Source organism: Ranitomeya variabilis, chromosome 4 (assembly GCF_051348905.1).
Source record: "Ranitomeya variabilis isolate aRanVar5 chromosome 4, aRanVar5.hap1, whole genome shotgun sequence".
NCBI classification, from domain to species: Eukaryota; Metazoa; Chordata; class Amphibia; order Anura; family Dendrobatidae; genus Ranitomeya; species Ranitomeya variabilis.
Window position 1 is genome coordinate 675788839 of NC_135235.1, and position 13434 is coordinate 675802272.

General features: G+C 46.5%; 1 protein-coding gene across 1 annotated transcript in view; it reads left to right on the forward strand.

Moving 5' to 3' along the window:
• LOC143768209 (uncharacterized) overlaps nucleotides 1–13434 on the forward strand; it is a 63192-nt gene that overhangs the window by 37977 nt on the left and 11781 nt on the right. Inside the window, 7 exon segments of the mRNA XM_077256902.1 lie at nucleotides 9362–9404; nucleotides 9477–9590; nucleotides 9675–9771; nucleotides 11613–11786; nucleotides 11870–11993; nucleotides 12076–12173; nucleotides 12370–12460. Coding sequence (XP_077113017.1) covers nucleotides 9362–9404; nucleotides 9477–9590; nucleotides 9675–9771; nucleotides 11613–11786; nucleotides 11870–11993; nucleotides 12076–12173; nucleotides 12370–12460 — 741 coding nt within the window.

Sequence of the window (13434 nt, forward strand, 5' to 3'; positions counted from 1 at the left end):
TCTATGTGGAGTGCGGCTCTGCGGGTGGAGGTCGGTGCTGGAGGCTCCATTATTCTCTATGTGGAGTGTGGCTCTGCGGGTGGAGGTCGGTGCTGGAGGTTCCATTATTCTCTATGGAGTGCGGCTCTGTGGGTGAAAGTTGATGCTGGGAGGCTCCATTATTCTCTATGTGGAGGTCGGTGCTGGAGGTTCCATTCTCTGTGGAGTGCGGCTCTGCGGGTGGAGGTCGGTGCTGGAGGCTCCATTATTCTTTAGGCCGGCGTCACACTCGGCGTAAGACAATACGGTCCATTTTTTACGGCCGTAATACGGAGAAATGTTCCCAAAATAGTGATCCGTATGTCATCCGTAGGCAGGGTGTGTCAGCGTATTTTGCGCATGGCATTCTCCGTATGTAATCCGTATGGCATCCGTACTGCGATATTTTCTCGCAGGCTTGCAAAACCGACATCTAATGGATTTATGTGCTCAAATGTCCGTTAAAACATACAGGTCCTTCTCAAAAAATTAGCATATAGTGTTAAATTTCATTATTTACCATAATGTAATGATTACAATTAAACTTTCATATATTATAGATTCATTATCCACCAACTGAAATTTGTCAGGTATTTAATTGTTTTAATACTGATGATTTTGGCATACAACTCCTGATAACCCAAAAAACCTGTCTCAATAAATTAGCATATTTCACCCGTCCAATCAAATAAAAGTGTTTTTTAATAACAAACAAAAAAAACATCAAATAATAATGGTCAGTTATGCACTCAATACTTGGTCGGGAATCCTTTGGCAGAAATGACTGCTTCAATGCGGCGTGGCATGGAGGCAATCAGCCTGTGACACTGCTGAGATGTTATGGAGGCCCAGGATGCTTCAATAGCGGCCTTAAGCTCATCCAGAGTGTTGGGTCTTGCGTCTCTCAACTTTCTCTTCACAATATCCCACAGATTCTCTATGGGGTTCAGGTCAGGAGAGTTGGCAGGCCAATTGAGCACAGTAATACCATGGGTCAGTAAACCATTTACCAGTGGTTTTGGCACTGTGAGCAGGTGCCAGGTCGTGCTGAAAAATGAAATCTTCATCTCCATAAAGCATTTCAGCCGATGGAAGCATGAAGTGCTCCAAAATCTCCTGATAGCTAGCTGCATTGACCCTGCCCTTGATGAAACACAGTGGACCAACACCAGCAGCTGACATGGCACCCCACACCATCACTGACTGTGGGTACTTGACACTGGACTTCAGGCATTTTGGCATTTCCTTCTCCCCAGTCTTCCTCCAGACTCTGGCACCTTGATTTCCGAATGACATGCAAAATTTGCTTTCATCAGAAAAAAGTACTTGGGACCACTTAGCAACAGTCCAGTGCTGCTTCTCTGTAGCCCAGGTCAGGCGCTTCTGCCGCTGTTTATGGTTCAAAAGTGGCTTTACCTGGGGAATGCGGCACCTGTAGCCCATTTCCTGCACACGCCTGTGCACGGTGGCTGTGGATGTTTCCACACCAGACTCAGTCCACTGCTTCCTCAGGTTCCCCAAGGTCTGGAATCGGTCCTTCTCCACAATCTTCCTCAGGGTCCGGTCACCTCTTCTCGTTGTACAGCGTTTTCTGCCACATTTTTGCCTTCCAACAGACTTACCATTGAGGTGCCTTGATACAGCACTCTGGGAACAGCCTATTTGTTGAGAAATTTCTTTCTGGGTCTTACCCTCTTGCTTGAGGGTGTCAATGATGGCCTTCTTGACATCTGTCAGGTCGCTAGTCTTACCCATGATGGGGGTTTTGAGTAATGAACCAGGCAGGGAGTTTTTAAAAGCCTCAGGTATCTTTTGCATGTGTTTAGAGTTAATTAGTTGATTCAGAAGATTAGGGTAATAGGTCGTTTAGAGAACCTTTTCTTGATATGCTAATTTATTGAGACAGGTTTTTTGGGTTATCAGGAGTTGTATGCCAAAATCATCAGTATTAAAACAATAAAAGACCTGACAAATTTCAGTTAGTGGATAATGAATCTATAATATATGAAAGTTTAATTGTAATCATTACATTATGGTAAATAATGAAATTTAACACTATATGCTAATTTTTTGAGAAGGACCTGTATATATATATATTATGTATTTATATTTAATTCAGCGCGATATATGTGAAAAGCCGGTAATTCAATTGCCGGCTTTTCATTTCTCCTTCCCAAACCCGACATGATATGAGACATGGTTTACATACAGTAAACCATCTCATATCCCCTTTTTTTTTTGCATATTCCACACTACTAATGTTAGTAGTGTGTATGTGCAAAATTTGGGCGCTGTAGCTGCTAAAATAAAGGGTTAAATGGCGGAAAAAATTGGCGTGGGCTCCTGCGCAATTTTCTCCGCCAGAGTGGTAATGCCAGTGACTGAGGGCAGATATTAATAGCCTAGAGAGGGTCCATGGTTATTGCCCCCCCCTGGCTACAAACATCTGCCCCCAGCCACCGCAGAAAAGGCACATCTGGAAGATGCGCCTATTCTGGCACTTGGCCACTCTCTTCCCACTCCCGTGTAGCGGTGGGATATGGAGTAATGAAGGGTTAATGCCACCTTGCTATTGTAAGGTGACATTAAGCCAGATTAATAATGGAGAGGCGTCAATTATGACCCCTATCCATTATTAATCCAGTTGTCTGAAGGGGTTAAAAAACACACACACACGTTATTAAAAAGTATTTTAATGAAATAAACAAACAGGTTGTTTTAGTATTTTATTGCTCTCTCAATCCATCCGGAAGACCATCGCTTGGCAAAATAATAAACCAACAATATACATACCTTCGGATGAACTGTCAGGTCCCACGAAGTAAATCCATCTGAAGGGGTTAAATCATTTTACAGCCAGGAGCTGTGCTAAAGCACTCGCACGTGGTTGTAAAAACCCCGGGTGCTGAAAGGAAAGCTGGGTGATCTGTACTTACCTTGAGTTGCGGTGATGCGCCCTCTGCTGGATGTTCTCATGAACTGCAGCCTTGGAAAAGTTCCCACGCTCGAGTTCATATGAGTTCATCCACCAGAGGGCGCCTCACCGCGACTCAATGTAAGTACAGATCACCCAGCTTTCCTTTCAGCACCAGGGGTTTTTACAACCACGAGCGAGTGCTTTAGCGCAGCTCCTGGCTGTAAAATGATTTAACCCCTTCGGATGGATTTACTTCGTGGGACGTGACGGTTCATCCGAAGGTATGTATATTGTTGGTTTATTATTTTGCCAAGCGAGGGTCTTCCGGATGGATTGAGAGAGCAATAAAATACTAAAACAACCTGTTTGTTTATTTCATTAAAATACTTTTTAATAACGTGTGTGTGTTTTTTAACCCCTTCAGACAATTGGATTAATAATGGATAGGGGTCATAATTGAGGCCTCTCCATTATTAATCTGGCTTAATGTCACCTTACAATAGCAAGGTGGCATTAACCCTTTATTACCTCATATCCCACTGCTACACGGGAGTGGGAAGAGAGTGGCCAAGTGCCAGAATAGGCGCATCTTCCAGATGTGCCTTTTCTGGGGTGGCTGGGGGCAGATGTTTGTAGCCAGGGGGGGCCAATAACCATGGACCCTCTCTAGGCTATTAATATCTGCCCTCAGTCACTGGCTTTACCACTCTGGCGGAGAAAATTGCGCGGGAGCCCACGCCAATTTTTTCCGCCATTTAACCCTTTATTTTAGCAGCTACAGCGCCCAAATTTTGCACATACACACTACTAACATTAGTAATGTGGAATAGGCAAAAAAAAGGGGATATGAGATGGTTTACTGTATGTAAACCATGTCTCGTATTCTGTCGGGTTTGGGAAGGAGAAATGAAAAGCCGGCAATTGAATTACCGGCTTTTCACTAACACCGCTGCGTATTTCTCGCAAGTCACACTGCTGGTCCATGTGGAATCCGTATTTTTCTCGCCCCCATAGACTTTCATTGCCGTATTATTTGCGCAATACGCTGACAAATGCAGCATGCTGCGATTTTGTACGGCCGTAGAAAGCCGTATAATACGGATCTGTAATATACGGCTGATAGGACTAGACCCATTGAGAATAATTGTGCCGTTTGTTTGGCGAGTTTTACGGATGTATTTTCTGCGCTCTTACGTCCGTAAAACTCGCTAGTGTGACGCCGGCCTTATGTTGAGTGCGGGTAGATGTAAGTGCTGGAGGTTCCATTATTCTCTATGTGGAGTGCGGCTCTGCGGGTGGAGGTCGGTGCTGGAGGCTCCATTATTCTCTATGTGGAGTGCTGCTCTGCGGGTGGAGGTCGGTGCTGGAGGCTCCGTTATTCTCTATGTGGAGTGCGGCTCTGCGGGTGGAGGTCGGTGCTGGAGGCTCCATTATTCTCTATGTGGAGTGCGGCTCTGCGGGTGGAGGTCGGTGCTGGAGGTTCCATTATTCTCTATGTGGAGTGCGGCTCTGCGGGTGGAGGTCGGTGCTGGAGGCTCCATTATTCTCTATGTGGAGTGCGGCTCTGTGGGTGGAGGTAGGTGCTGGAGGCTCCATTATTCTCTATATGTGGAGTGCAGCTCTGTGGGTGGAGGTCAGTGCTGGAGGCTCCATTATTCTCTATGTGGAGTGCGGCTCTGCGGGTGGAGGTCGGTGCTGGAGGCTCCATTATTCTCTATATGTGGAGTGCAGCTCTGCGGGTGGAGGTCAGTGCTGGAGGCTCCATTATTCTCTATGTGGAGTGCGGCTCTGCGGGTGGAGGTAGGTTCTGGAGGCTCCATTAGCCTCTATGTGGAGTGCGGCTCTGCGGGTGGAGGTCGGTGCTGGAGGCTCCATTATTCTCTATGTGGAGTCCGGCTCTGCGGGTGGAGGTCGGTGCTGGAGGCTCCATTATTCTCTATATGTGGAGTCCGGCTCTGCGGGTGAAGGTTGGTGCTGGAGGCTCCATTATTCTCTATATGTGGAGTGCGGCTCTGCGGGTGAAGGTCGGTGCTGGAGGCTCCATTATTCTCTATGTGGAGGTCGGTGCTGGAGGCTCCGTTATTCTCTATGTGGAGTGCGGCTCTGCGGGTGGAGGTCGGGGCTGGAGGCTCCGTTATTCTCTATGTGGAGTGCGGCTCTGCGGGTGGAGGTCGGTGCTGGAGGCTCCATTATTCTCTATGTGGTGTGCGGCTCTGCGGGTGGAGGTCGGTGCTGGAGGCCCCATTATTCTCTATGTGGAGTGCGGCTCTGCGGGTGGAGGTCGGTGCTGGAGGCTCCATTATTCTCTATATGGAGTGCGGCTCTGCGGGTGGAGGTCGGTGCTGGAGGCTCCATTATTCTCTATGTGGAGTGCGGCTCTGCGGGTGGAGGTCGGTGCTGGAGGCTCCATTATTCTCTATGTGGAGTGCGGCTCTGCGGGTGGAGGTCGGTGCTGGAGGCTCCATTATTCTCTATGTGGAGTGCTGCTCTGCGGGTGGAGGATAAGGTTGGAGGCTCCATTATTCTCTCTGTAGATTGCTTCTGGAGGTTTGAGACTTTTCTCATGTTTGTGTCCATTCCCGATCCCATAAACATTGAGTCACGTTTCCATCCTCGTGAGTGACCGGTTTTCTTCCATTTACATTTGATGGTTTGGTTCTTTACTATTCGGATGTTGTACAAAAGCTACAGAGGAAGTTTCCCGACGTCTCTTAGCAACCAGTCTGTGGACCACCCATAGACGTCATCAATTTGCTGCCATTTTTTTTTCATGGAACCATTCACTCAAATAGATAAGATTGTTCTACAATTCCTCCCAATGTTGGAGATTTGTCTGTGTTTTTTTTTACCTGCGCCATGACGGAGTCCGCAAACACTGGACATGTAACTATCCCCATAGAAAATGAAATGGTCACTCGCTGTCTCTGGAGAATGTTGACCTCGCACTCCATGAGTATAAGGCCCGTTGTCATTAACCACTTGGTGTTATTGACATTTGTTTTATATTTTCCGGTTGTATATCAAAGACCTGAAGTTGGTTTATTATTCTGCAATTTCTTTTTTTCTGTTTGTTACAGGTTTAATGACAAAAATAAAAAATCTTAATAAAATACAATGCAGCGAGGTGCCCTGGTGAGAATACGCTTAAAGGGAACCTCTCATCAGGTTTGGTTGATACGAGTTATGTCACCGCCTTTCAGGGCTGCTATACAGCATTCTATAATACTGTATATCTGACCCCGGTCTGACCTGTAAGAGAATAAAATTAAGATTTATTATACTCACCTGTGGTTGGGGGGGGGGGGGGGGGGTACGGTCTGGTAAAATGGGTATTGCTGGTCCTGGTCCGGTGCCTCCCATCTTCTTGCGATGCTGCCCTCCTGCTTGCTTCATGTGGATGATGCGTCCTTGTGTCATCCACGAGGGCTACCCGGAATCGTGCTCCTGTGCTTGCGTACTTATCTTCCCTGTTGTGGGTAGAGCAAAAGGGCAGATAAGTACTCCTGCGCAGGGACACGATGCCGGGGAGCCATGAAGCAAGCAAGAGGGTGGCGATCATAAGAAGATGGGAGGCGCCGGACCAGGACCTGCGACACCCATCAGACCGGACTAGCATTATAGAATGCTGTGGATAAGTCCAGAAAGGTGGTGGCTGTAACTTGTATCTGCCAAACCTGATGACAAGTTCCCTTTAAAAGCAACTACAAAAGTTATAAAACTGGTATAAAAATGGGAATCAAAGTGGGCACCGAAGGATGTTTATAGAAAGGGTTAAATGACTTTGGGCCAGTGATCTCACACCCTCATTACATCTATAGTGATGCCCCACATCAAATTCAGGTGACTCCAGCCTGGCCCAAATGGATTCTGGGCATCAAAACTGGCATCAAAGTGGGCAAATAGCCACTTTTCACAGATTTTAATAAGTAGCTGGTGTTTCCCAGGGATTAAACTACTTTGGGCTACTGATCTCACACTACCATTACACTACTATTACGGAGTGATGGACCACATAAAATTCTGGTCACTCTACCTTGGCCCAAATGTGTGCGTCTGTTACAGCTGCGACCGCAGGCGCGGCCCAGCCGACGCCTGCACTTCGCCAGACCACAACGATGTGGGGGAAAGCAACCCAGGTGGGAACGTAATGTGGACCCACTGGACCACAGAAGGGAACCTGGACCTACCCAGATTAGGGAAGGGTAGCGAGCAGGGTCTGTCGCAGCTGAGCTTGTGGACAAAATGGTGACATGCAGAACTAGATAACACCGCACAACTTCAGGAATGAAGAAAGATAAAGTTTACTCAAACGAAATCACAGTACATGAACAGAACATAACTATGCCAGGCTCCTGATTCCACACATCAAGAAAGGCTACACATCTCAGGGAAACAGACAAATGCAGGAGGACATCACGGACTGATGCAGTCCAGGGTTATCTGGCACGGGCATACTAGGACTACCTCTCTCTCTCAGGCGTAGCACAGGCTCAGCAGGGGAACATCAGACACAGACCTCAGACAGAGTTCAGATGATGGCAGGGGTCATCACGGGTTGATACAGTCTAGAGTCATCTGGCACAGGCATACTAGGTTGGCCTCACTCTCAGTCCTCAGGCGTAGCACAAGCTCAGCAGGAGAACATCAGACACTGGCCTAAGACAGACGTCATCACAGCGTGGACCCCAGGGAACCGGCTGGACATCTACCCCCCCTGACCTGTGAATGAGGAGGAGGACTTTTAAAAAATCAGTGAGATAAGACACAATCTCAGATCCTGTGTGGAACTATGATGTGATCCCAGCACCTCAGAGGGAAAGAAGAGTATATGGACTATGTTATCCTCTGTCTGCTGGATTGTTGGACTCTCATCTCCCAGGCCTTTTATCCTCTTACTGAACTGCATTCGGACTCTGGACTATCTTATCCTTTGTGTGGTGGATTGTATATTGACCTTTTGTATTTTTGCCTAAATAAAGGTCTTGGAATTGTTCACTATTCTCTTGCTCTGTTGATGGTGTGATACCGGAGAAGGACCCCGTGACACTGAACATCAGGACATCTGGATATCGGACACAAACAGGACATCAGGACACAGGCATGACATCGGAACATCAGCGTGGCGGCTCAGGTCATCACCTGGGACACGGATGGCACAGAACCAGGCAGCGGTGGTCGGCTCAGGGAACCAGACAGCGGTCGCCAGTCTCCGGACACCATGTCCAGGACCAGGCTGTGGTCGTCGGGTTCCAAACTACGGCCATCAGGCTCTGGGCATCAGACCTAGGAAGGAACTCAAGCGGGATGGTGCAAGCACCGATGAGTTGGACAGAGTTACCACCACATATCAGGCTGAGAACAGCATAGTAAACGCTCAGCAATAACACCAGACTCCATCTCTACAAGACGAACCCAGGTTAGTTCATAGTCACTGGGTACAGAGTTCCAGACAGAGGGACTTCAGGAACATAATACAGAGGACACAGTTCAGACAGGGTCAGGTTCAGGAACGGATACAGGATCATGAATTCAGACCTGAGAATGCAGCCCTCAGGGAGGCGGGAAAAAAAAACACAACAGAAACGGGCCTGGATTTGCAGCCTCCAGGATAGGTGGATCTGGGTACTCAGCCCCCAGAGCAGGCGGAAAAACAAGACACAAACAGAAACGCATCTGGGTACTCAGCCCTCAGAGCAGGCAGAAGAACAGGTATCAGCTTTTCCCAGAAGTGAACGAAGGCAGAACAGGAGCTGAACACCCCATACACATGGCAAGACTCAGAAACTTAATGCAAAGCTCTGGCAACGCCCAACAGGAAAGAGGAAGTTTATATAGGAGCTGCCCCTCAGCGATAGGCTGGGGAAAGCAACTCGGGTGCACACACTAACCCTAATAAAAGCAGGGAAGGTGTGGCCGCGTGCACCTTAAGCTCAAACAGAAACCATTACAGTACAGTCAACACAGTAACTTTGGCTTAGGGCACCTGGCAGCGGCTGCAAGCCTGGACACATGGAAGGTCATGCACCAGCTGCAGAGGACCTTGCAAACCGCTGATAGCTTCCACAGTGGCAGCCAGGGACCACACATGCGGATGGTCATGCAGCGGAGCAAAGACATCACAAACCATGTACAGCTACGCAGTGTAGCAGGGAACTGAGCAGCATCCATACAGGTAATAGACAACAGTATCCCTGCTAGTTAGGGGGAGAGAAGCAAAGGGTTAAAGCATAGATATGCAGAGTAATGCCGGAGAAACAAGGTACAAACCTACTGGCGTTACAGCGTCTTAGGGGACATTAGAGACAATTCTTTATAGAGAAAGATATCAGACAAAAGATGAAGGTGAGAGGGAAAAGGGAATACAGTGTGTGGTACAGTTAGTAGTGTGAGAACCAAGGAGCTTGGTAAGTTATTTTTCCTTGACAGGCTCCAAAACAAAAAGCAACCTTGATGAAGTGCAGAGGGGAATGTAAATCCATGCTGTTAGGCATTTGGGAGAAAATGTCCTGTTGTATTTGATCATTTTTATCTTTGGAATAAGTTTTCAGATTGTTAGCGCAGAGGTTTGTGATAGAGACCTTCACTTAAGTACAGAGGAAGGAGTAGAAGGTGTCAAAGAGTCATTTTGGATTGTGACACGAAGTAGATTTGTTTGGTGAGATGAATGACAGAGTTAAGTGTTTTGGGTATAAATTTCTGCAAGTCTTTTGATGAAAGTTTCTTTCTCTATGATGTTCAGCACACTGAACCGGAAGAAGACAAGGTTCAGTGTATTTCTGTCTTCTGGAGAGAAGAAAAACAGGTCCAATCTTATCACCCTCTTCATGTGTAGAAAAGTTAATAAGCTGTGAAAGGCCTAGAGAGGAATGTAGAAATAGACGGAGAGGCAGATGGGAAGAGCGGATTATTGCTAAAGTTTGCCATGATTAGATTGGGAATGTTAAAAGACAGAAAGTTTTAAAGCCGTGCTCCAAAATGATCCAGGAACAGGTGGCATTGGTCCTGAGACAACCTCCACTTGCAAAGAGAAGGGGTGGAAGAGTTTGACAGTGTACTTCAAAAGAGGAAAACCCAAGTGAGCTTACTGTGGGGATGACTTGAAAATGTTGATGAAAGAAGGAGACCAACAACCTTCAGCTATTAAACCTACATTAAATCTCCAAATACAATATAAGTGTCCTGAGAAAATGAACTAAACCAAAATAATCCAATGAGACAAAAAAACAATTCTAGTTATTAACCAAAAGAAAAAAGAGGAGAACACAAACAGAATAATATCAAATGGATAATAAATTTATTGGCTAGTTGCATGATCACAAAAGTATAAAATAACTAAATCATCAATAATAAAAAAAAAAAGACTACTAAAAAGAGAAACATTAAGGAAAAATCCAGGTAATATAGTGGTGGACAAAATAAACCAAAAGTCATTCTGATGCAAGATGCCACCTTGTCAGGCGGTATGAGAAAAGTGTAGCCCTTCATATGAGAGAGTAGCAGTGGAGATAGTGTCCGAATGCTGGTTGTCGATTTCAGTGAGAACCAGAAGCCTGAGAATTTGAAAGGTAGAAGTCGTGGATGTAGGGGCGTTTGTTGCATACTAACCAGGAGTTCCAGAGGGTACAATTATAATATAATAGAGAAGGCATGAACTGAATGATAAGATTAGCAGGGATTCTGTGTGTAGCAGAAATGGTACAAGGAGGTCCATGGATAGGGGAGATATCTCCTGCAACTAGGAGAAGACGAATAGAAATGGTTGTGAGTTGTGATTGCGGCTCCTACGTTGTAAGTTAGGATGGATTTGAGTGTTTTATGAATGTCAGAAAAGCATGTGAACTGCATATGGGATAGGAGGGAGGAGCAGGATTGATGTGTAATGAATGTGTGGAAGGTGGTGCCGTAAATTTGGATCCAAACAGCAGCAGAAACACAGAGGGAACAAAAAAGCATGATAAAAACATTTTGTAGCTAAAGTGAACTTTAAAACAAATTTGTTTTGTTATAGTGCTAAGCTTGCGTGTCTCCTGCAAACTCTATACCCACAGACCAGTCTATTAGCTCTTGCAGCTCTAGGAAAAGGTGGCCATGCATGAGTGGCGCCTAACTAGTCTCCGACTATGGTCCCCGGCTAGATCTTCAAAGTATATCTTTTCTGAAACACCAGAGCACATCAGAATAAATTGTGCAGGTTCTGTTTAATGCTGCCTGTGATTTGGGCAGCATGAATCAATTGATACCTTTATAACTTTCTTGATCCCAACTGTTAAGACATAGGTACCTTCTGTGTGACCTCTTGATGTATAAAGTACTCTACAATATTGTTTTGTACTGGCATCACAACTATTTTTTACATGATATTTTGTATGCTTTTACACCGGTTCATCTTCTTGCCATTTAGGTTTCTACATTATTGAATACTAGTGATTGAGATCTTCCTCATAATTTTCCTAACTTGCCAAGGATGGATAGGGACAGGGACAAGATGGCGGAGAGGATATTACACCTCACCCTAGAGATCCTGTTCCGGCTTACTGGAGAGGTGAGAGATTCTGATGATGTCACATTACATCATTCTTATCTATGGGAATAACAGATGGACAGAACTGGAGAGGTGAGGACTCTGGAAATGTCTGTAGTGAGATTTATTAATGTGTCTCTCCATAACCAGGATTACACAGTAGTGAAGAAGACCTCTAGCGAGCGCTGGCAGAACCCTGTGTCTAAGGGACGGGATAGACCCCTGAGCCCTATCACGGGAGCTCCACCTCACCCCCTGATACATGAGGACATCAATGACCAGAAGATCCTGGAACTCACCTACAAGATGATTGAGCTGCTGACTGGAGAGGTGACACTGCTGGGAATGCTGGGACATTATACAGTAATGCTATGAAGGAATCTCTGGGATGACGGTATCATTGTATGTGATAGGTTCATATAAGGTGTCAGGATGTCGCTGTCTATTTCTCCATGGAGGAGTGGGAGTATTTAGAAGGACACAAAGATCTGTATAAGGACGTCATGATGGAGGATCCCCAGCCCCTCACATCACCAGGTAATAGACAGGACTAAATACACACGGAATATAATTATTTGTTTGTAAAGAATGAATTCAGTCCTATATGTGTTTCCTCCAGTTCCATCCAATAAGACGACAACACCAGAGAGATGCCCCCGTCCTCTTCTTCCACAGGACTGTAAACAAGAAGATCCCAATGTTCCTCAGGATCATCAGGTAGATGGAGAGAAGGTGTCATGAGATCTCCCCTATGATGTATAGATGGGTCTGTTGGTCTTGTGCTTAGTCTGGTTTTGTCCTCCAGTATTATGTTTTATACTTGTGTAACGAGAACGGTGGAGATGGCAGGATTAGAGCTGATCATAGATGTGACTTTTCCATCTGTCTGTGACTTTTACAATATTTGTTTCAGGGTGAAGATCTGACCCATATTAATTCTACAGAGACATTTGTGAAGAGTGAGGAGTGGTGTAAAGAGGAGATTCTTACATATGACTACCCAGGTGAGTAGTAACCACTAAATGCATAGAAGTCAGAGATTCTTCTTATGTCATTATATACAGTACGGTGCAACAGTTTTAGACAGGAGAGAAAAAAATGCCTCACAGTAAGAACCTTTCAAAATAGAAGTCTTAATAGTATTTTCCTATCGCCACGACAGCACCCTTACGAGACAGGGGATCCGCCCACCATCTGGACAGGAACCTACAGGATTTAAAGGGGCGGTCCCCCTCACCACTCCAGTTTGGGTTCCTGTCCGGATGGTGGGAGCCTGCAGGAAGATTCTCTTACCCGGGTCCACCATGCCTCTGCGCGGTTTCCTTGAGAACGGCAGAATCGGGGACTCTGGAAGCAGCGTCGGGGGTGTTCTTTTTCAGACCCCTCCTCGTCTGGTCGTGGGGTACGCGTTCCCAGGGGTCAGGCACGCCGCCCTGGGTCGCGTGAATGCCGCAGCGCTGTCTGTAAGCGCGCGGCGCCGGCTCAGCGTCCTTCATACAGAGGACCCGGAAGTGGAAGGTAGGACTTCCGGGGTATGCTGGAGGAGGAGGCGCGGCTGCCGGTATTTAGCAGCAGTGACTGCAGGAGAATGTGCGGCAGTTATGACTTCGGTTGCGGATACAGAGCACCTTCAGGTGGAGGTGCCTGATCAGCGTAAGAAGAGTGACAGCAGCCACTCCAGGAGCAGCAGCAGCGTGGTACGGGGGCAGGAGCAGGCAGGTGCCTCAACGTCACGTATGGATTCCCCTCCTCAGAGACCGGTACTATTCAGTTCAGCCTTGGTGAGTGTTTTAAAAAAAAAAAACAAGTAGCTGATATAGCTTGTCTGTCCTTGTGCTTTGTTTTAGGCCAAGAAATCGGCTAAATCCAAGCACAAGCAATGTGCTTTATGTACGGTTCCCCTGCCTGATAGTTATCAGAAAAGGCTCTGCCAAACTTGTATTTGTCAGACCTTGGAAGAGGAGGCTCCCCTTCGTGC